This window comes from Podarcis vaucheri, assembly GCF_965113315.1.
Source record: "Podarcis vaucheri genome assembly, chromosome: 4".
Taxonomy (NCBI): Eukaryota; Metazoa; Chordata; class Lepidosauria; order Squamata; family Lacertidae; genus Podarcis; species Podarcis vaucheri.
The window spans coordinates 5,714,232-5,738,127 of NC_138762.1; the positions used below are offsets into that span (position 1 = coordinate 5,714,232).

Consider the following 23,896-nt stretch of genomic DNA (forward strand, 5'->3'; position numbering starts at 1 on the left):
CACTGGAATGTTCCCAATGCTACATAATAAATGTGTGCTGCTATACAGTGGTAAACCACAGAGCCTAGGACTTGCCGATCTGAAGGTCAGTGGTTTGAATCCCCACGACGGGGTGGGCTCCTGTTGCCCGGTCCTGGCTCCTGCCAACCTAGCAGTTCGAAAGCACGTCCAAGTGCAAGTAGGTAAATAGGTACCGCTCCGGCGGGAAGGTACACAGCATTTCCGTGCACTGCTCTGGTTCGCGAGAAGCGGCTTAGTCATGCTAGCCACATGACCCGGAAGCTGTACGCCAGCTCCCTCGGCCAATAAAGCGAGATGAGCGCCACAACCCCAGAGTCGGCCATGACTGGACCTAATGGTCAGGGGTCCCTTTACCTTTATACAGTGGTACCTTGGTTTATGAACTTAATCCGTTTTGGAAGTCTGTTCTTAAACCAAAGCATTCTTAAACCAAGGTGTGCTTTCCCATAGCAGCGGGGGAGGCAAAGTTCACAAACCAAAACACCTACTTCTGGGCTTGCAGCGTTCTTCATCCAAGTTGTTCATAAACTAAGCTGTTCTTAAACCAAGGTACCACTGTACTGGTAAATATTGTCTAGGAAAAACTACAAAGATTTTGAGAAAAAATCTTGTACGATCTACGAAGTAAGAGACAGGAAGAGCTGTTTGACAGTTGAGTGGACTTTCTTGGGAGGTGATGGACTCTCCTTCCTTGGAGGTTTTTTCAACAGAGGTTGGATGGCCATCTGCCAGGGATTCCTGAGCTATGATTCTAAGTGTACGCTATCTGTGTATGTTATATAATGATCCTCTGCGCTTCTCACACCTGAGCAATAGCGACACATAAATATCAAATTGTCTTCTTGAAATTCAACGATGGTCTGGGGTGGAGTCCTAAGGCTCCCCCATACCATCTGCCTCGCCATCCCAGTGAGTGTGTGGCGTCTGGGGCTGAAGGTGGCAGTGAGGAATGCCAGCCAAACCAGCCTCTCCTCTTGACATGGGGCATTAATGTGCAAGTGCTTTCGGCTCAGAGGCTTGCTTGCGGGAAACAATTGAGGAGCCCTCCAGGTCGGAGTTCTGCTCTCATCCATTTGAGCGCCTGAAACTGAAGAGGAGGCCTGAAAACAAACCCCCGAGGCTTTGGGGCGTTCCACTTCTGGAAACCCAAGACGGCTGAAAGGAAAGGCTAGCAATAAACAGCACCATCTGTACCTTCAAGATGGGGCGGATGACGTTCTCCTTGAACTGCTTAGAGATCATTATCTTGTCTGTGATCTGGACGTCATCTGAAAGGAAAAGGCACAAGCCTGGCTCAGGGTGCAGGGAGACCCACAAAGAGAGCACACTTTCCAGAGCAGGGGCTTCCTCTGCTCCTGCTTGTTGGCTTCGGAAGCCAGCACCGTAGCTTGGCTCATTCTGCTTGCCCAGTGTCCCGAGAGTATCGTGAGACAGTTTGCACAAATTACTGATTGCCTTTATACCCCACCTTTTTCTCCAGGGTGGCATACATTGTGTCCCCCCCCCCCCGCCCACCTCACTGAATCTCCACAACAGCCCTGTGAGGAAGGTTAGGCCAGGCTTCCTCAACCTCGGCCCTTCAGATGTTTTGAGACTCCTGGTATGCCCTGCAGAGGATCTTAAGGTCCATGAATAACCATAGTTTAGAGGTCCCGGGCCCTAAGGAAGTCAGATTATCCTCCACCAGGGCCAGGGCCTTCTCAGTGATGGCTCCGACATGGTGGAATGCTCTGTCCCAGGAGACCAGGGCCCTGCAGGATTTAACCTCCTTCTGCAGGACCTGTATGACAGAGCTATTCCGCCTGGCCTTTAATTTGAATTCCGCCTGATCTTTTATTCCCCTTCCTTTCCTCCCCCTCCCCTTTTTATGAAGCTTACCCGCTCTGGGATCCCATAGCTAATTCTCCCCTGGTCTCCTCGCTGGCCCAAATAGGACTAATTTAGCCAGCTAGCCCTGGTGATCATCTAATGCTTATTAGATGGATTTCCCCCCTAAATTGATTTTTGAATTCTGAATTTAATGTTATTCACGTTTCATAAGCCGCCCTGAGCCCAGTTTTCTGAACAAGGAAGGGCGGAGTATAAATAAAAATTTATTATTTATTTATTGTTACAATTCCCATCATCCCTGACCACTGGTCCTGCTAGCTAGGGATCATGGGAGTTGTAGGCCAAAAACTTCTGGAGGGCTGAGGTTGAGGAAGCCTAGGTTAGGCTGAGAGGCAGCGACTGGTCCAAGGACGCACCCTGGGGCAAGTTTCATGGCGGAGTGAGGGATTTGTTAGGAGTGAGGGATCTCATGTTAGATGGGTTTATCTCGGGGCCAATCGCCGTGGCAAAGTGGGCTGATTCTAATCTGCTTCACCACACTGGCATGCGGTTGGGAAGAGGTGTGGCAGTCACCCCAAACTTAAATGCTGGTGGCTAAATGCAAGCTGCTGGGCGCAGCCTGTTGCCTTCAGGTTGTGCTTTGGGGATATGTTTGGCGCCACTTGAAAGAGACAGGGAACAGACAGAGCTTTGTCTGATGCAGCGGAAAGGATGTCACGCAGGTTGGCAGGAGGAAGAGAACACCCAGAGCTTAGAGGGTGGGGGGAGGAATGCACACAGGGGGAACGGGTACCTAGTTTTTCGGCAATTCTCTTCCGGCTGAGTTCCACGGTCTCCTGCCTCAGCTGCAAGGCATGCTGGGCGATCTCGTCGCTGGCCACGTTGGAGGTCATGATGAAGATGGCGTCTTTGCAGTCAATGGTCTTCCCCTTCCCGTCTGTCAGCCGGCCCTTCAGAAACAGCAACGAACAGCAGAGTCAGACTCCTCCGTAAGGAACAAGGAGTGGAATTGATGCAAAGCCTACCGTTAGAAAGGGAAGTTTCTGGGGGCTGATTCAGGCATAAGGCCCTCTCTGCTCTGCAAGGAGGCTGCAGAATGATCCCAAGAAAGCAGCCCTTGTAGGAGATCTAGTCGAATAGATTGGAAAGGATCAAGCTGGGGAATCTGCCATAAAGAAAGACTGAGAGATGACGTGAGAACCATCTTCAAATATCTGAAGGGCTGCATGGAAGAAGGTGCAAGCTTGTTTTCTGTTGCTCCAGAAGGGAGGACCAGAATCAACGGCTCCAAGGGGCAAGAAAGGAGATTCTGACTAAAGCGCAAAACTTTCTGAGGGTAAGAGCCATTTGAGAAAGTGGAACAGACTCCTTCAGAAGGTGCTGGACTCTCGTTTGCTTGAGGCTTTTAAAGCAGAGATCGGACGGCCATCGGCCATGGATGCTTTAGCTGAAATTCCTGCATTACAGGGGGCTGGACTAGATGACGCTTGTGGTCCCTTCCAACTCTGCAGTTCTATGTTGCTTGGAAGAGGAATGGAAGCATTTGGGCACTGCCTGTGCACCCGCCCCAGCCCCGGAAGGCAGCTTACTCGAGCTGGAGAAAGCCAGTTTAATACGCTGGCAGTGGAATGGCTGTGAGCTATAAAGACATATCATTGGTACAGGGGGATTGTTCTAGCTGCTCCCTCATCAGGCATGAGATCATAACCGTTCCTAATACCATACACAGCTAACCGGAGGAGAGGGCAAGAGGCACTTGGGGGTTGCTGCACAGGAGAGTCACTGCCTCTGCCCCACTCTGAGCGCTCCCCTCCTCTGTCTCCCCCCAAGAACTCTAAAAATAAGAACCTTTCGAAAACACCAATTTGGGGAACGGCAGGGAGGGGGAGAGAAGAAAAATAAAACAGAAGCATAAGTCGTCTGTCCCCTCCCTCCCAACGCTGCCAGGCGCAGCCGTGCCCAGCTGAAGGACACAAATTTGTGCCGGGTGCTTGGGATTAACATTTCGGTTATTGCTCTGTCAGGCAGGCGGTTCAGGAATTGATTTCGCATTTAGTGGCTGCCACCATGATCTATGCAATACCAGTGATATTAATCCTAGAGAGAAGCCCCCCACCCTGAAAAGCCCGCCGCCACCACCAACAACCACGGAGCCAGTTTTAATAAAAAAACAAAAACAAACACACACACACACCAAGAAGTGAGGACACACACAGGAGGGTGGTGAAATCTGCACGCGCTCAGGGGAATGCCAAGCGCTCCACTGCAGGTCAGCCAGTCAGCCTGGAGGAGTCAGACGTTCTCAGGCACAAACCAATGACCCAAAGGCGTAGTAGCTGAGCATGTGTCAATGCCCCTCACCCCAATCAAGTGGGAAACAAGTAAAGTGATGCAAGTAAGTTCAGGACTCAAGGATGCCGAAGCTCATGGGCGCAGGAGGGTGTGTTCTGGGCAAAATCCAGTATCCTGAGATGCTCAACTGCGGAAAAGGAGCAGCAGAGTGCAAGCTACTAGTCCCTATGGTGGCACACCAGATAACGAGCAAACGCCCTGGTCATCTGGAGAAAGGAAGGGCTCAGCGCCCCCTCGTCAGCTTCTCATCCTTCCCCATGGCTATTCTACAAAATGGAATCTGCTGTTTACTGGTTAATATGGATAAATATGTTGGAGGCAGTGTGGTGTAGTGGCTAGAGCGTTGGACTAGATCCTGGGAGGCCTGAGTTCAGATGCTGACTTGGCCCAAGAAGCTCAGTGCCTCTCAGCAGATTTGTGGTGGGGATGAAGTGCAGAGGAGGAGAGAACGGTATGCCTCCTTGGAGGAAAAGGAGGAATTTAAGATGAAAGAAATCTCCATTTACATGGGGGTTATGTTCCGAGGTACGGTGCGTTTAAACCACGTATATTCGGAATGCCATTGGAAAAACCTGGAGGCACCGCCATCGCTCCCTCCAAACCTCCTTGCTCCAACTCCAACTCTCCACAGGCCTCAAAGATTGGTGCAGGGGCCCCTGGGATTTCTGGATGCTGTAGTTGCGCCATTTTTGCACACTTTTAGGGCCGTTTTTGCCCCTTCTGTGCCATTTCTGGGTTTGTGGTGATCTATATGTGCACAGTTTTCTGTTTGCTGTAGCAGCCCAGAGGACCGGGCAATCATTTATTGCACAAAACAGGGTCCAGTGTGCCGAGGGGTTATCTGGGTTAACACGTGCCTTTCGACTTGATAAGTTTGCATTTTTGTGTGGACCAAATAAACCTTTCCTGACTGGCTAGCGATGGTATATTGCCAAATCACACAGGAACCTCACGTTGCCACAGGGGCCTCGGACGGCTTCTTTAAAAAGACGGTCTTACTTCATCAAACAGCTGCAGCATAATGGTGAGGACATCCGGGTGGGCCTTGTCCACTTCGTCAAAGAGAACCACGGCATTTGGGCACTGCTTCAGCTTCTTGGTGAGCTGGCCGCCTTCCTCATGGCCGACGTAACCTGGCGGAGAGCCAATGAACTTGGCAACCTGGGAGGGAAAGAAGCCACAGGCGTCAGATGGGGACGCCCAAGCCCTGGGCTGGGGGAAAGAGACTCTCTGTGGCTCAAAGCAAGACTAGCCTGCACAAGGAGTTCAGAGCCTGCACCGTCCGATTTCAGCGCGCTGAGAGAGCAAGGAGAAGATTGTACGTCCAGAGCTGGGTGCATTTGGAATGGAGGAAATCTAATTACTAAGACCGCAATGTGCAAATTAGGCACATCATCACATGGCTGCTTATGTTGCAGAATCAGTTCTGCTCCTCAATCTACGTTTTAAGGGATATACAGTGGTGGCTTTTTGCATGGTCTGGAGGAATGGGAGGTGGACATGGAGAGCAGAGGCAGCTGAGTTATTGGTTCAGGGGCCCAGAGATAGAAGCCTTGGCAAGTAGCTCTGAAGGGGCCCTGGCACTTTAAAGACCTTCTGCACTACACTCTGCTTTCCACTCATGTTCTAAAACCTCATCAGGAATATTTGATCAACAGGGACTAGGCTAGTGGTTGCACCATCTCCTGGGGGTGGGGACAGTGGGATAACCTAGGGGGGCAGCAGGGGGGGCGGCGGCGCTGAAAGTCTAAATGACTATCAGACTTAGAACAGCTAGCATCACTGTCTCGAGTTCATCAATTTGGTTGAATTAAATTAAACCATTGTAAGTGGATTTTGAATAAATGTGAAATTAATGGTTTTAAATTTTATCATGTTATTTTCTTCCTCAGTAGCAGTGGTAGTAGTAGTAGTAGTAGTAGTAGTAATAATAATAATAATAATAATAATAATTATAGCCCACCCATCTGGATGGACTTCCCCAGCCACTCTGGGTGGCTTACAGCACATATAAAAACATAGTAAAATGTCAAGTATTTAAAACTTTCCTTTCAAATAGTTGTCCTTGACATCTGATGGGAGGGCATTTGCTCATGCAAACTGCAATTCTGAATAATGCTTTTTATAGAGTAGGGGAAACTGGGGTTGAGTTTGTGGAACCAAGGGGATGGGGTTCCCAAAAGGTATAGGAACCACTAGATTAAAAATTCGCTCTGTTTTTCATTAAAAAACGCCAACAAGCTTATTCTGCAACAGATTTCCACTTTCAGACAATACTGAGCCTTTCATAGCAAGGCCAAAACAACAACAACAACGAATAAATGAATGAACAGGAAAAAAATAAAAAGGGGAGGGAAATGAACAAGGAGATGGCTTGAGATCTCTCTCCAGGCACCATGGAAAAAGCCTTACTTTATATCCCAACTAATCTTGCATCTAAGAAACAAGGAACACAGAATACAGCTACCTCCCTTCTGTTCTCAGGAGACAGGAAGGAATGTATGGGAGATGGTGTTCTATAGGGCACACCATAGAAATGTTAAATTTTCTTTTTTCAGGTGAGGCTGGAGGAGCGAGGGTGAGTATCTGGAGAGAGTTTGCCACCCAAGAAGAGAGTGTCAGCAAAGGTGAGAATGCCAAATGTTGTCAATTCCGGGATCTTCAAACAGTGGTGGTGTTGCTGAGGGTGTGCATCTCTCTTACTAACCTCGTGTCTTTCCTGAAACTCAGACATGTCCAGCCTGATGAAACCCTGGTGGCACAAAGGAAACAAAAAGGGAATCATTTATTGGTGCTGATGACAGGCAGCTGCAGAATCCCGGATCCCTGACAGAGTGTGCCTGTTGCAATGCCAGGCTCTGCAGAGACCTGTGTGTCGTGTTCCCACTTTGCACATTGATCTGTATGCACAAAAGCTGTTAGGAGAAGAAGTGGCAAAGCATCTGCTCTGACTGCAGAAGGGCCCAGGTTCAAGCCCCCGCACCTGGGCATCTCCAGGTATGGCTGGGAACGGCTCAGTTTCTAACCCTGGAGAGCGGCTGCCAGTACTACGCAGGGGGAGAAAGACCAATGGTATGCTTGTTTTATTTAGTTACTGGTTAATAGGGATCTGCATGTGCTCCCTTGGCGCTGACTGAGCAGAGCTTGAAGCCATCCAAGAAACTCCCCAGGGATTCAGGAAGGACACAAACTAAGCTCTACCTGGAGGTGTCATAGAGGACCAAGCCTGGGACCTTCGTCCCGCAAAGCAGATGCTCTACTCCCAAGTTACTGAGCATCCCTGGGCTTTCTCCAAACACAGCAGACAGAATTTTCACCCAAATCACGCCCAACTTTTCTTGCATTCCTGCATTCAAATGTACCCAAGACAGCTGGGCTGGGCTGTAAAAGGTAACCAATGATGCAGAAACCACAATCAGAATATATTGTCCTTTGTTTAAAAACCAGTGAGGTTTTTGCTGCACACCCAGAGGATGAGGCGGGCTTTCAGCTGGCATAGAAACCAGATCTCGGTAATGACATCTCCCTTAACCCGCCAGCTGCTGTTATAAGCCACCCTCTCCTCCTGTCCTTCCCCAATAATTCTCTCCACGTTTTGTGATGCCCTCTTTGATGCATTAATTAACTAAATAACCAACAAACTGATTAGGCTATAATGAACCGCTTGTTCTGAGCATGCCATTGAATTAGCACGGCCTGTTTGTCCTTGGCTGTAGTGGTGTTTGATGTGGAGCCAGTAACCACGGCAGTGAGGACGAAAACGTAACTGGAAAAGGGACGGGGGTTTCGCCCTGGAAATCTGTGTGCAGAGCGGCATCCTGCATAACTCCAAAACCTGTAACATTTTTAAGGGGTGACTCGCTCCCACAGTAGCCACAGTTGTGGCCAGGGCAATTCTTCTGGATCAGGTCAGAGCAGCTCCAGGGAGGAAATTGTGAAATGGGAACCCTCTTGGCCGATGCCTCCAGGGTCCTTGGCCACTCCACCCACCGACGCCTGGGGAAACAAGGCTGTTCCTCTGGGGGAACCGAGAGCAGAGGCCTTACCTTCTTGACATCTTTGTGCAGGTACTTGGCAGTCTGCTTGGCCAGTTCCGTTTTGCCTGTTCAAGAAGTGGCAGAGAAAAGAGGGAGTGTTGGGGGAGAAACGCCTTGATAAGAACATCAAGAAGAGACCATGCAAAAAGCGCTCGGGAAGTTGCGCGACAACAAAACCAAGACCCGTTTGCAGCATCTGTGTTGCAAGTGAGATCACTGAACTGTAGAGTTGGAAGGGACCACCAGGGTCATCTAGTCCAACCCCCTGCAACTTTTTGTCCAACATGGGGCTCGAACCCACAATCCTGAGATTAAGAGTCTTCTACCAACTGGGATAATATATACTTAAAGAAACAAAAACAAACACAGCGCAGGCTCAATTCTCAAGCCACCCCAGGAACACGAGAGCCACTGTGTCCACTGGCCGCGTGGGACATTCTGGGCTACAAAGCCCACCCTGTGATCCCCCCCCCCCAGGTTTCAAACACCTGGAAACTGAGTCGGCAAGGATGCTGGGCGTCAGCCACAGCATGGTCTCCCCTTCCGTGGGTCCAGGCTTTCTCACACCCCCTGGCAGGCAGCACTGGAGGGAGTGGCGTGACAGTGGCGTGACCTGTGGCTCTCTCTCCGTCGGGGGCAGCAATGCTTCTGAATGCCACAGGAGGGGAGAGTTGCTTTTGGACTGGATGGGGCAATAGCTCTCCTAATGCTCTGCTCACAAACAGGGTTCCCTGAAGTACCCATACCAGTGACAGCTGTCAGTCTCAAGGATGGACCCCGTAGGTTCTGCTTTCACTTCCTCCTTCCAGAGCTGCCCTCCCCTGCCCCTTCATCTGCACAGTCCCACCTTGAGCTCTTCTTGGCCTCCTTAGAATGGAACTGGTGGCTGGAAACTGATTCTTTTAACCCTATAAAGGCCTCCAAACTCTCCCTACACAGAATTATTAGGTTTTTTTAAATTAAATTTTTATTTTTTTCCAACAACCAAACACAAACAGTGAAACCCCCCTGGCAGCTGATACATTGGGTATACATAATCAATAATAACATATTAAAATCAACCAAATGTACAATTTTATATACGTTAACTCCTCCATCCACAAGGTTTATTTAACTTTTAACATTTTAATTGCCCCAAATTGTTCAAACCTACCCAAATAGTTCAATATCTTCTCTTTCTCACTGACCTTAAATCCTTTCATTCTGTGTATCTTCACAGTTAGATATTCTAAAATTATAATATTACTCAGCTTTTCCCTCCATTGGTTCACCTCTAGCTCTTCTGCATTTTCCCAATTACAGTACTCGCTATAACCTGTCTGGCTGCAGTTACCATCAATTTTACCCATTTACATTCCTCTTTTGTTTTTAACTCGGTGCTACTCACAAAATTGTTAGTTATCATGGTCACTTTTTTGTAAGATGACAGAAAGGACCTTTTTGGACTACCAACCCGGTGCCCTCGAGAATACAACTCCTATCAATGGCTGTGCTTAGCTGGGCCTGAGGGCAGCTGCAGCCCAAAGCTCTGGAGGGCACCGGATTGGGGACAGCTGGACTACAGAATACCTTTTGCTCTTAAAGTAACTTTTGTGGGGTGTTTTTGGAAAACATAAACTGCAAAGGAAAGTGAACTGTCCCTGCTGCCTCCACCGAGGGAAAAGGGAAGCCTTGAAGGATTTGCTGTGCAAAAGAGCTTTGGAGGACCAGGCGAGCGATGGAGCCGATGCCCATCAACCCAGTCTTCCCCCAACGCAACGTCCTTGACTTCAAGACAAGGAGCAGATTTGCTGGGAAACACAATATTCTTTGTTTATTGGATTTATATGCAACGTCTATCATAAAAGTCTAGGCATGAAGGCGATCAATAATTCAAAACACATATTACGGAATAAATCCACATCGACATGGTATCAACAAACATGTCAGCCCCCACTGCGGCGGGAGATTTCGTCCCTTGCGAGGCATGTACCTGCGCAGAGCAGCCCCTGCAGGACCCTGGTAAGGTGCCCCCAAGGTGAAAGGGCACTCCAGGGTCTGCCTGACCCAGACGAGATGCCGAAGGGAAGACTCCTGAGCGACAATCCTTCTCTTGGCTCTTCCTTTTACAACCAGGGGCTGCCAATTCCTGCTGCTTCACCCTTTTCGGTGCAACTGCATCTTGCGCAGGGGTTGCGCTTTGGTGACAGTGCATATACACAAAAAAGGCGTATACCCGATGAACCCTTGCATGACCATCCTTACCTTTCAAGCAAGGCAGAGAACTTTAAAGCTCTCAGGTTTGCTTTTTGGGTTCTGGGATGCTCTCATGAAATCTCACAGGGTTGTCTGAGATCATGGCAAGAGCATCTCAAGAGCCTAGTATGCAAGTCTGACAGTTTAAAAGCACTCTCCATGCAGGGAAAATCCTGTTCAAAAGGATCTTTTAAGCTATCCGCTTACATTTGATTTGTGTGATTTCAGCCAGCTGGTCTTCAACCATGTACGGTTGAAATAGCACATGTTAGATGTGTGTAGGATGCGATCATACTGTACCCCCCAAAGCCACACTTTATTCTCTGCTAAAAGTTTTGTCCTGCCTCTTCACCCCTAATTTCCATGACTCCACCTCACCTGCTCTCTCATCTGCCTGGTTCCAGGGTTCGGAATTAGCAGGCTGCCAAAAAGCACCTCAAAAAGTCTGGGTGCCATTTTTTTTTTTTGCGCCTGGCTGACACTCAAGGATTACTGAAATGTATGTGCTTTGGAGCCTCAAAGTATAGGTTAAGGATAGACAATATGTTAAGGAGTTTAATAATAAATAGTAGAGTATTTTGAAAACTGAAGTATGCTACTAATATTTTTATTGCCAACACCAAATTAAACATGTATTAACCATTTCTGCTAAAATGTGGTATTAACAATGTGTCACGCATATTGCGTATTAATTCATGCTTATCAAAATAATAAATTAAAAGTGTTGCTGACCGCCCCCCCCCACCCCGTGGCATCTAGACATTCTGTTTTTGGCGCCCACAACTCTGGTCCCAGGAGCCATTTGGCTCCTAGCTTTTCTATCCCAGTTTCTAACACTGCCTGGTTCCGTGTCTCAGAAAGGGTGATTCAATTCAGACCCCATGCCAAACCATGGTTGGTGCTAATCAGAGCTTAGAACCCAAAACAACATAGGGGTCCAGAATGCTGACTGGGCCTTGGGTCCCCTTGCGCCCCCCACCCATGATTTTACTCCAGTGAGAAGGCTCTTCCTGGTCAATTCTAGCTTCCTTGCCTTTGCTGGACCCTTCTCAATCTTTGCTCTGCAACAGGAACTACAAACTTGCTTCTGTCTTTCAAAAATGGAATCAGATCTCAGGGTGCCAGTTCGGTTTAGCGGTTGTGGGGTGTGGATGCCTTGGCAACACATACAGCTCTTCCCGGGGCCATCCTTTTCTGGAGCTGGCAAGAAGCTTGCGAAAGGTAACACAACTCTTGATGACTTCTGGGATGATGCTACGATTAAGGATTTTCAAATTCTTTTTTAAAAAACAAAAACACAGCCTGATGGGTAGGGAATGATCCTGGTGAACTGATGTCTGTTTTTACCCTTTTAATGTTTTTATTGCATGGTTTTATGCTTTTATAGCTATAAACCGCTTTGGCGGTGTAGGTTTTTTTAAACGACACAGCAGTATACAAATATTTTTATACCCGAATAATAATAAAAATTCTATGTTTCACATGAATATTGTACCTAGTGTGATTTTCTCACTTTGGAATTTGGGATAGTTCACATTCAGTGCCACTATTACGCTGTTGCAACTTATTTGTTATAGAAAGTGGTGTTTGCCGATGACTTGAACCACTGGCAGTGTCTCTGGGCAGCGGGGAAGGTAAGTGGACTGAAAATCAACCTGTCCTTTACTTGAGCCCAGAAAAGTACTTGAAAACTAGACTTGAGATTTCTGGCCCTTTCGTGGTGCAACATCTTTGGTTTTTCTATCTCTAGCATGTGTGGAAAAATCAGCACTGGCGTTTTTTCTGGGGCTGGACCAGCCTGCATCATCCCCAAAAAAATGAAAGAAGGGGGGAAAAAGGACGCCGACTTTACCTATTCCCGACGATCCCAAGAAGAGAAAAACCAGGGGATGCTCCTCGTCATACCAGCCATTTTCCTTCCTCCGAATGGCTGCAATCGAAAATGCAAGAAAAACAAAGGAAGGGGTTATATATCTGGGCACATAAAAAAGGGAAAGGCATATAAATCAATGACACAACAGCAAGTATAATTATCACTAAGTATACACTATGTTTTACTGCTCTCTGCCCACTCAAAGTCTTCGCTGCCATTAGAGCTACCTAATTTGATTAGCCAGCAAGGCCCCCAGAGATACCTAATCAGGTTAGCATGGATTTGGAAAGCTGCCCAGAGCAGATTTCGGATAAAGTTTTCCAGGATGTGCACTCAGCGTTGCCAGGGAAACAGCAGGGAGGATGGACACTGAATGAACCAGAAAGGGACCTGTCGGGTGGACCGAGAGGGGAGGGTAAAGGGTTGGGGGAAAGAGAGATTCTAGAGGCTCAATAGCTCGCCAGCTTGTAAGCGCCACCTTTGTGCACAAAGACCTGGGAAGGAGAAGTTTGCTACTCTCCGACGCTAACGGGAAGGAAGCCTTGAATTCAAGGTCACGGCAGCCTTGTGAAGACTCATGGGCTGCCGTAAATAATGGTGCTAGGATGGAGGAGGATGCAGGGGAGATATGCCAGGGAAACATGGGATGGGTTTGGAACACAAAAGGATCTACTTTGCAGAGGAGCAGCACTTAAAACTTCTGAGTTGGCCAAACCTGCCCTCTGGGGCAGACAGCTTCCCTGTGGATCCTACTCTTCTTGGCACCCCGACTGCAGCTTTGCACTCTCAGATCACAGCACATGCACAGCGTTTAAAAAGGGAAAGAAAAAGTGATCACATGAGAACAAGGGGGCAGCACTTGTTTACATTCAGTGGCTGTGCTTAAGGTCTGGCTACTGCATTAAAGCAAAGGACAGGACACATAAAATACAGGACTTCTCTACGTAGCACACAGTTCACCTTTGGAACTTAATTCCACAGGAGGCAGTGATGGCTACTAGCTTTCAGGTTTCCCATGGGAGGTTGTGGGCTCTCCTTCTGTAGAGGTTCTTATACAGAGGTTGGATGGTCATCTGCCATGGATGCTTTAGCTGAGATTCCTGCATTGCAGGCTGGGGCTGGACTGGATTACCTTTGGGGTCCCTTCCAACTCAACAGTTCTATGATCTGTTCACTGTGAGAACAGGATGCTGACCCAAAAGCTCATTGGCTTGATACAGCAGGCTCTCTTTATGTTCTTAAACACTTGTCGCTGGTGCCTAATGGATGTAATCAGTGGGCATTCTTTTTTGGGGTGGGGTGTGCAGCGTTATATGGAAGCTGGAAGTGGGGCATTTGGGCTACTGGGGAGAGCAGAGAAAAAGAAGGGGTGGGGCCTCAGCGCAGCAACAAGAGAAGCTCCAGAGACTTCTTTAGGAAATGGCATAACAGTCACTTCAGAGGCAGATAGTGAAAAGTGGGGTACAGTGTTCCTAAATAAATATTTGCTTGTGAGTTCTGACCCAAGAAATGCCCTGTCTATTCCACATGTGGCTGCCTGGATTCTGTCCTTCCATCCAAGTACAGTGGTACCTCTGGATGCGAACGGGATCCGTTCCGGAGCCCCATTCGCATCCTGAAGCGAACGCAACCCGCGTCTGCACATGTCGCAATTCGCTGCTTCTGCGCATGACGTCATTTTGAGCATCTGTGCATGCGCGAGCAGCAAATCCCGGAAGTAATGCACTCCGTTACTTCCGGGTCTCCATGGAGAGCAACCCGAAAATACTCATCCCAAAGCTACTTCAACCCAAGGTATGACTGTACAATGGACGCTCGGGTTGCAAACGTGATCCGTGCGGGAGGCACATTCACAACCCGCAGCACCCGCAACCCACAGCATCGTGTCTGCTCACGCGTGGGTTGTGATTCGGCACTTCTGGGCATGCGCAAAGAGCGATTTAGCGCTTCTGTGCATGCGCCGAAACCCAGAAGTAACCCATTCTGGTACTTGCAGGTTTCGGCACGTCTGTAACCCGAAAAAGCACAACCTGAAGCTTCTGTAACCCAAGGTATGATTGTATAATGCCTGGCGCAGGATTCCTGCTTTAGCCTTCTGAGAAAATCAGCTTTTGCTTCAAAAACTCTATGAAGCTCTTGCCTTCATAGATAAAGACAGGCTTGAAAAAGACGTGGGGAGGAGCTGGATTTCTGAGCTGCAATGATGTGAAGCTACAATGCTCTGTCCCTTGGCAGCCTCAGCAAGCAGCCCCCAACAGAATAAATTATGCAAAACAAAAGCATGCAGGCAATTTTGCTTAATTTATGCAAGTTGCAGAACAGACTCTTCCTGACACAACTTGGCAGGATTTTTAATGGCGTTTTATGTTAATTTATATAAATTGTTTTATGAATTGGCAGCATGTAAATACGTTTAAAAACAAACTCCCTGCACATACTCTGTGAAATTGTGGCTGAAAACTTATTCAACCCCCACTTCCCTTTTCTCAGAGGTGCACAACTCACCACGAGGCTGGCTTTTCTGGGTTGCTCTGGCATGGTGAAGCAGCATCTTGAACCCCCTGATCCGTGTCCTGACCGTGACTCCTCCTCTCCTGGAAAATGTTCAAGAAGCAGTCAGGACAGGGCGAGGCGCCATCTTGGTGTGCTCTGAAGCATTCAGAGGACCACTTCAGCATGCACAAGCCACCCAGGAAAGTCAGCACACAGCATGAAAAATGGTGCCACAAACCTCCAAACCATGCCAGCTGCTCTATGTGCCACATTCACCACCCAGATCTTTTTCTTCTTGGGGCCTCTGAGTTGTAAACGCAACACTGAGGTGAAACCACTTCTGCCTGCAGCTCAATGACTAATGTACCAGTAGCCACACTCCATGAGAAAGACAAAGGAACATGGCTACTAAACTGCCATGTTTGCACCACAGTGTGTCTATGCCCGCGTGTGGGCCAATGGCCTGATCCAGAAAGCTCTTCTCATAGTCACCACCCCGTTAGCCATTCCATCTGAGCCCATGAAACCACTTTATTTTGTTAAATACATAAAATAGTCTCCCCCCCAAAAACCCCCCCCTACAATTTAGATTGCAAACTCCCTGGTGCTAAGACTTGTGTTCCCCACCTGCCTCAATGCTATTCTGTGTGCTGGTGGTCTTAATTAAAATTCATAGCCACTCCAAGACAGAGAGATGAAGCCACAGCAGCTCCCAGTCATTCTTTCGTTTGTCCTTTCCTGATGCTTTAAAAGAGGATCAAACATATTCATGGCGAAGGAGAGGGAACTGTGGAACTCTCTCCCACAGGAGACAGTAACAGCCACCAACTTGGGTGACTTTAAATGGAGAAGAGACAAATTCATAGAGCAGGAAAGGGCTACTGATGGCTATTAGCCAGAATGGCTATGCTCTGCCTCCAGATTCCTCTTGTGCACGACTCCTGCTTGTGGGTTTCCCCAAAGAGGCATCTGGTTGGCCACTGTGAGAACTGGATGCTGCCCTGCACGGCCTGATCCAGCAGTTTCCCCTTATATTCTAAACTTAAAAGAACTCAAGGGGCAGAAGAAAAGGGGGAGGGTCAAAGGGATCAGTGCCGCATTCAAAGAATAATGTCAGATTCAAAACCTGCCCATAGGACTGCTGGGCACAGCAGCCATTTAGCTTCCAGCCACCACAGAACCTTTCCGACCTCTCCTCCGCATCACGTGCTCAGCAACAGCTGCATGCAGAAGGCCCAGCGTTCAGTCCCTGCCATCTCCAGTTAAGATGCTATCACAGACAACTGGGCTTAGAGAACAGCCCAGGAAAGGGACTCTTTGCTGCCATTCAGGGGAAATATCCCCAGTCCCCAGCCTAGGTGGACCAATGTCCTGACTTCACATGCCACAACAGCTTCACATGCTCCTTGGGCTGAAAAGGTACTGATACATCAAGGAGAGGAGCGACTCCTCATCCGGTGAAGGCCTTCCCAGTTTCCAGTCCTATTTAGAACAAGGCCTCTGCCTTCCAACGCACTTCTCAAAAGCTGTAGAGCCATAGCTCAGGGGCAGAGCATGCAGAACATCTCAGCTTCAATCCCAGGCACCTCCAGGCAGGGCTGGGAGATGCATCCTGAAAACCTGGAGAGTGGCTGCCAGTCGGTGTAGGCACTCTCATAAAAGTGTTTTGTGATACTTTGTGCAAAGAAGAGAGGGTGCTGCAGGAGCTGTATTTTGCAGCCTTCCCCCAAGTTGGTGCATTGGATGGGGAAGATGGGAGATGCCCAGAAGGGCGCTAGGTTTTTTGCAATAGACATGGCCTCCTTGCAGAGAGCGCTCACCTGCGCAGGCGGCTTTTTAAAATTCCACTCAGCCCTGTCTTGGCGGTTGACAGAGGTCAGCGAGACCGGAGATGCGACGTATTACGCTTGACAGAGGCGCTCCTTAAAAGTAGGCGAAATGCCAAGCTCGAAAAGAATGACGAGCAAAAGATATTTCTTGTGATAGCCGAGTAGGATAATGGAAGGGGAGGGAAAGGAAGACAGAAGGAGAGAGAAAGAGAGTGAGAGAGCGCAAATGAGAACCACCAGATGCTTGAAAACAGGCCACTGTGTTTCTTGCAGAGAAGGGCAATGTGGACGGCATGTCCAGAAGCACCCAGAGGCAGAGGACGAACTCTGGAGAAGGGCCAGGGAGCTTCTCCAGACATGGGTCTCCAAATAATGATCCTTTCAACAACAGAGAGAGAGAGAGAGAGAGAGAGAGAGAGAGAGAGAGAGATGAGCATCTCTGAATGTTTTCTGCCTGTTTCCTTCCATGTGTTTTTAAAATGAAAGCAAGAAAAGGCCAGAATCAGGCCTTGCTCAACTGATCGTTTTGGGAGAGGGTGGCGACGCCATTTCCTCCTTGTGCAAAAGGAAGGAGCAGTTTGACGTGACCAGAGTCACACCATGAAAAGTGTGGGATTTAGAAGGCGAAGGAGCTCCGTCTTTTTCTTCTTCTTCTTTTTTAAAAAGAAGCAAATGTTAACTCTTCACACCTGTAAGGATAGCAGGACTTTCGGCAGCCAGGTGGTGGTGGTTCTGAGGGCTCTGCTTTCCTTCCTTGCCCTTCCCCTTCTGGAGCAGACAAAGTCACCTTGAACATTTCCTTCATTCCCATAAGAATGGAAGAAGAGCCTGGCTACTGGATCAGGCCCAATGGCCCATCGAGCCCAGCATCCTGTTCCCAGCATCCTTTTCCCGCAGTGGCCAACCAGTTGCCTGTGGGGACAACTGCTATTCAGAAGCATTATAGTACGGCCACATCTTAAGCATATTTAACTCATGTGATTTCAAACATAAGTGGCTGAAGGCTGGCTGGTTGAAATTCCACAGGTAAAATGCAAGAAAGACCCTCTCAGTGCGCTGGTTCTGCGATACTCTTGCAAGATCCCTTGGAAACATATTTTTTATATTGACTTTGAGCAAAGGGCACAAAGCAACTCATAATTACTCACTAGCAATTTGGAAATTGGGAGACCTGGACCACCATGGTGATCTCGGCCTCAGTTCCCGATCTGCAAAATGGGCATAATGGAGGTCTGCCTGGCAGGGCTGCTGCAAAACCCAACCAAGAAAAAGGCAGCAGAAGGTTTTTCCTGAAGATAAAAATAATTTGATAGCTACACTGTGCAGCACTGCCTAGGATTGGAAGGTGAAAGAGTTGGTTAGCAACAGAGCAAAGACCAGCTGAAGTGGCAGTTAAGACGCCGCGGCTCAACGTAGAATAATAGAATTGTAAAGTTAGGAGGGACCCTGAGGGTCATCTAGTCCAACCCCCTGCAATGCAGGGAAATGCAGCTGTCCCATAAGCGGATCAAGCCCACAACTCTGGCGTTATCAGTACCACGCTGTAACCAACTGAGCTGTCCAGGACATCTGCACCACCTGGCCATGGAGGGAATCCAACCCCTATTTTAGACAGATCCATTCTCTGCAAGGCTACGCTCTCCTCACTCTTGCAGAAAGGCTGTGGAGGAACTAAGGCACAGCAGCCCTGGCTGAAATTCTGGGAGCAGCAGAGAGAGAAGGAGCACAAGAGAGGGAGGGAAGGAGGCAGGCGCTGCCACCTTGGGCCTCCCTGGCTCCAGAGCTCTTTCCAGCCTGGGCTTTCTTTTGCCCTCCGTAGCTGCAGAGCCGCCACAGCGCTGGGTCTCTGAGAGGCCTTTCAAGCTGGCTATTGAACTGATAAATTCACTGTATTACTTTACACAAATCAATACCCCAGCAGTTATCAGGGGTTGACGTGACCAAAATTGGTTTCAGCCAATTTGTGAGTGTAATAAATGTCCATTTATCAAATCAATTCATTCTGTGGGGTTTCTTGGCCTGGCCGGGCTCGTGACGCCAAAGGGGCGACGTCCTTCGGGCATGAACCAAAGACCAACTTTGCCCTTGTGAGGCAAGGCACTGGCATTCAAAGGACTCTGCTTGGCTTCCCCCACTGCTGCGGTGGCTCAGCTCGATGAGCAGGCGTGGGTCGGCTGGGCAGGAAGGTGGTGGCCAAAGGGGTCAAGGCAGAAACAGGGCCAGATTCCTGCCGCCCGCCCACTCCCACTCTGCTCCAAGAAAAGTGTGCTAAACTTTAAGCCCCCTGCTGCTCTACAGGAAGGGCCAAAAGTCAATGGGAAGAACACCTGGCAGAAGGTTCCAGGCTCAACCCCTGGCAGCTCCAGGCAGGGCTGAAAAAGACTCCTGGTCTGAAACTAAAGACAGCTGCTGCCAGTCAGTGTAGACAACTACAAGCTCCTACTACAAGCAAAACGCCCACCAAATAAGTGGGAAAGCAACACAGTACAGCTATGCAAGCGGCTGCTCATTTATGCATGTCTGCATCCACTCTTGACCATTCATCTTCATCCTTTTCCACTATGGAACTTGCTCCCACAGGAAGAAGCGATGGCCACCAACTTGGATGGCTTAAGAAAGAGGATTAAGCAGATTTAAGGAGCAGGATAAGGCTGTCAAAGGCTACTTAGCCATGATGGTTTTGCTCTGCCTCCACAGTTGGAGGCAGCAATGCTTCTGAACACAAGACTGATGGGAGAGTTGCTCTCATGCTCAGATCCTGCTTGCAGGTTTCACATGGAGGTATCTGGTTGGTCACTGTGAGAACAGGATGCTGGCCCAGATGGGGCACTGGCTTGACCTAGCAGGCTCATTATGTTCTCATATTCTGGGGCATCCCTTGGAAACATCCTCTTGTTGTTGCATGCAGTCAAGTCTTGCTCCCCCCAAAACCTGAATGCACTTTCTCTCTCTGCCAACAAAGTTGATGCCCTGGGCAACCACACTGGGCAGAAGAAACGAGACAACAGGCTAGAAGAGAACAGACTGAATGTAAGCTGTGAGTCTCAGATCAGGCTCCTCAAACTGGGTCCCAGTGAAGCAAAAAAGCAAGCGCCAGGTATGTCCCTAAACAGAATGCTTGCTTGACAACTGTCAACCATCCTGTGTCCTGGGATGGAGCATGAGGAGCTAGAAGCTGAATTAAGGGTTGCTTCCTGACACTCCTCTCCCCACACCAACGTGCACTGGCATGGGGTGGGGGGCACATTGCTGCAGCATTTAGACCGGGAGCACAGCAGTCGCTTCGCAGCCAGGAGGTATGCCAAGTGTGCCCTGCATTTGGCAGCCCCTCTTGAAAGATGGGCAAGGGCTACTCAGAGTAACTGGGTATGTGTGTCAAGAACACCCCCTCCCACCCACCCACGTCAAAGCTTAACAGGTTGGGACCATCAGGGCAGGCAGCAAAAAAGCACCAGCAAGCCTCCCCTTCCTGGCGCGATATCCCGAGGCAGAGTGCGCCTGGTCCTGCCTAATTCAATAAAGGGAAGTTCCATGAAGGCAGCTGCTCTCGCGAGCCCCACCACCACCTGTGTCAGAGAGAGGCCCGGCCCATTAATCAAAGCTCCCTAATTAGCCCCCGCTGCTGCCTCCAGGCACAGCCTTTCTCTAACCAGGGTGCACATGTGGTGCCTTTGCAGGGGAGAGCCTCGCCCTCCCAAACCCAAGGCCCAAACTACGTCCCGCGATCTTCATTTACAGCACAGCTCTGGGCCACCCAGGCCCGTCAGATTCTAGAGAAACCAAGCTCTTTCTTATGTCCCTAGAACGCATGCTTGCAGAAAGATGCTTAAAAAGCTGGAGGCAGTGGCAGAGCAAAGGCGGGAAGGGGCCTGAGGGGCCATGCCCACTTTTCATGGGGCCTCAGCTATTGCTCAGCCGTGTCCCACATGCTCCATTCAGGTCTCTCCTCCACTGCCTGCAAGCGAGGCAGAATCCCTAACCAAATGACGAGTCACCAATTGCTTTGATGACCAGAGTCATAGGCATCCCACCGTCTCCTGCTCCCAAATGCAAATTCTGCAACCAGAAAAATGCCACTTTCTGCACTATTTTTGCCTGAAGGCACAAGGCCTTTGATTTGATCTTTGCGCAGTGCCCAGGAAGGCTCATGCACTGAAAACATGAAGGATACGATCATTACAAATTATTCAAATTTATCAAATCCGCACATCAATATTCATTCCCCCTGATTTCATTCTTCTCATCCCAGCCGTGAGGCAGCGTAAACAGCGACGGATAATATAGATCCTCTACTGAGAAGCGCTTCGCTTAGGCTCTATCAAGCTTCAGTGGTTTCACAGGCACTGTCCCATTTGTTTTCAAGCTCATCTCAAGTTTGCTTGCCTCCCCCACCCCAAATCATTAAACTGGAAGGGATGTTGAATAGCTCCTATTATTTCATCCAAGACAAGAGTCCAAAGCCAGGTGACATGTCAATGTAGCTCACTCTGTTCTACATTAAACTCAGCTTTCCCCGATCTGCTACAACAGGGAGTTGTAGCCCAAAACCTCTGGAGGGCTGCAGGTTCTGGGAGCTGGGATTTCAGGCGATGAGAAGGCCAGCCGGACTTGTACTCAACTTCCCTCCTCCAGTCTTTCATGACTCATATTAACAGGCCAAAAGGGGCCTTTGCTGGGCTCTGCAGAGCTATGAGGATGGTTCCCGCCAGGGAGTAGGTTGTGTGAACCATCCCTGACTCAGGCAGGGGCAGGACTGCCCATTAGGACACGCTTAGGATCAGTTTCTGCCTTCTGGGGGCTCCTCAGCCTGGCCTTTGGCCACAGTTAAAAGATAAAAAGAGGCTTCAGCAGCCCACATCCCCTTCCTTCCATTTATCGCCGTTAATGGTCTCGCGAACGCAACAGGGGGAGATTTCAGTAACAGGAGGTTGACAAAGAGTTTTAATATTCTTTATTTACTACACAATGGACTCCGGGAGAAGGGCAGAGAGATACTTTCCGAGGCCCTGAAGTCGTTCGCATTGTTTCTGCCTCCCAGTGCAGTCCCAAGTTCCAAAGATCTCTCTGTTTTGGAGGAGGGACCTGTCCCCTGTGACAGGCTGCGGGACATAGAGTGACTTTATTTGGGAGAGGAGAACCCTCTGGGTCCCAAGGATGGGCATGTGCTGAGCAGACGCTCGGAATCCACCCCACATTTGACTCTGCTGCATTCTCTGAAGGCCAATCCAGAGATAAAAGTTTTTCTTTCATGGAAGGCGACCCATGAGAAACTTTGTAATGGATTGCAAAACTGACAAAGCCTAGCTCTGAATAAAGTGGCTAATTTGGGTGTGCCCTGTACCCCTTCTGCCTGGAAGCGGGAGGTTCACGTGACTGAACGCTCCCCCCTGCAACAAAGCAGAACAGAAGAAAGCCTGCACATAGAAAACTAGCATGTCAGGGAGGAAAAATGTCCTTTCTTTGCTATCTCAAGGTACCACTAAAGGACACGGCGTACAATCCTGTCTCTCACAACCAGTGCTTCCCCCCGGGTACCCAAGGGTATGCAGTACCGGCACCTCTTTCTGTTGTTAAAAAGTGTAGCACTTAATGCAATAACTCCATGGTGAGTACCAGCGCCTGTTTTTCCAGGGGAAAAAGCACTGCTCACAATGCATACCCTGCTCTCACCAGCAGAGTGGGGTACACAGAGAAAGATTTTAACCGCCCAGAGTGGCTGGGGGAACCCAGCCAGATGGGCAGGGTACAAATAGATAATAATAATAATAATAATAATAATAATAATAATAATTGGTTGCAATGTGTATATTGCTAAAAAAAAACCCCAATCTGGAATAAAAGCCAACTATGGCAAGAAAGGCTGAAGCAATTATACACTGCAATAAGAGGAGCTTTCTTTCCTAATACAAGCAGCGCAGTAGTAATACTGCTCTATTCAGTGTGGCTAAGAGATCCTCTGAAAAAACGGTTCTGTTTGAGAGGATGTTGAGGACGCTAAGGAGGATCTGGATTCCAACTCTTATCGCCCCCAGCTTTTTGACCAAAGGATCATGGCCACCCCCATGCTATGGCTCCATCTTTCGTTTCATTCCTCTCATCTGGTCCACTGTTGCAGACCAAGGGAACCGAAGCCCCTGGTTCTGTGTCCTTCCCGTGGCATCTATGATTTCATGAGGAACATACTTCCCATGCTTATTCCTGCAATCCTAGGAACTAAAATGCATTTTTCTTTCCAGAGATGAAATCTAACATTTTCAGGAGTCAGAATTCTGCGCCAGATGCCAAACTGCAGGGCTACGTGCTACAGCTGTAGGCAGCTGCAACACACAATTGTGCCCAGACCTCCACTGGTGACAAAATTCCTTGTATTTTCCTGGATTTCATCTCAGGCAAAGAAAAAAACCCAGCAATTAAAAACACGACTCCACAAACAAGAATAAAAGTTTTTAAAAGCTAGAATTCTCGGCTTTGCAGCTTAAGGTATTCTTGACTGTTTTGTGCACACACACGTTCTAAATAACATTATAGCATAGCATTTATGTGACACACACGTGTGGGTGCGCGCACACTAACTAACCCCCTTCCAGCTTCTCTGCAGGATTTGCAGAGCAGAAGGCTAATCAAATCAGAGCCCCAGATCTTACCAGCTCCAACAGTTGCTATGGCGCTCTCCTGGCCAATGATATGTTCCCGGAGTCTCTGCTCCAGCGGGAACCTTCGCCGTTCCTCTATTTCCCTCTTGCGCTGCTCTTCCTGGAACTGTGGGAAAGGAAAAGAAGTTGCTCTCTTAAAAAGATACTGCAACATCCATGCTGTAAGGACGTCCATGCGACAAGCTTCTCTGTCACCTGCCGTGAGGTTAGCTGGGTATAGGAATAATGTGTTTATCCATTTTAATACATTTATAGCCCAGCGAACGTCCAATGCTTTTAGCAAACATGTCAGACACACATGTAAAATGAATATGCAAGGAAAATAATCAGTATTGCATCCATGGCGGCAGAGAAAGGTCACAAAAATGAACCAGTGGGAACTTAATTAAAAAAAGCTTAATCACCGCAGACCCTCCCAAAAAGAGGGGGCATTTTAAAGTGCAGCAGAAAACCAGGAGGGAGGGGAAGGAAGACAGACAGAGAAAGCCTGGGGTGGCTGAAAATGGCCTACCCTACGTGTGTCCGTGACAGATGGTCATCCAACCTCTGCTTCTCCAAGGAAGGAGAATCCAC

At 48.8% G+C, this 23,896-nt stretch overlaps 1 protein-coding gene across 2 annotated transcripts in view; it reads right to left on the minus strand.

The window, feature by feature from the left end:
- The window catches only part of CLPB (ClpB family mitochondrial disaggregase), a 71,804-nt gene that overhangs the window by 4,945 nt on the left and 42,963 nt on the right, over positions 1–23,896 (minus strand). For both annotated transcript variants that reach the window (XM_082219243.1, XM_082219242.1), the window contains exons 7-13: positions 23,315–23,429; positions 12,328–12,405; positions 8,250–8,305; positions 6,911–6,955; positions 5,203–5,364; positions 2,645–2,801; positions 1,216–1,289 (exon numbers count right to left, since the gene is read on the minus strand). In XM_082219243.1, coding sequence (XP_082075369.1) covers positions 1,216–1,289; positions 2,645–2,801; positions 5,203–5,364; positions 6,911–6,955; positions 8,250–8,305; positions 12,328–12,405; positions 23,315–23,429 — 687 coding nt within the window. The remainder of the gene's footprint in view (positions 1–1,215; positions 1,290–2,644; positions 2,802–5,202; positions 5,365–6,910; positions 6,956–8,249; positions 8,306–12,327; positions 12,406–23,314; positions 23,430–23,896) is intronic.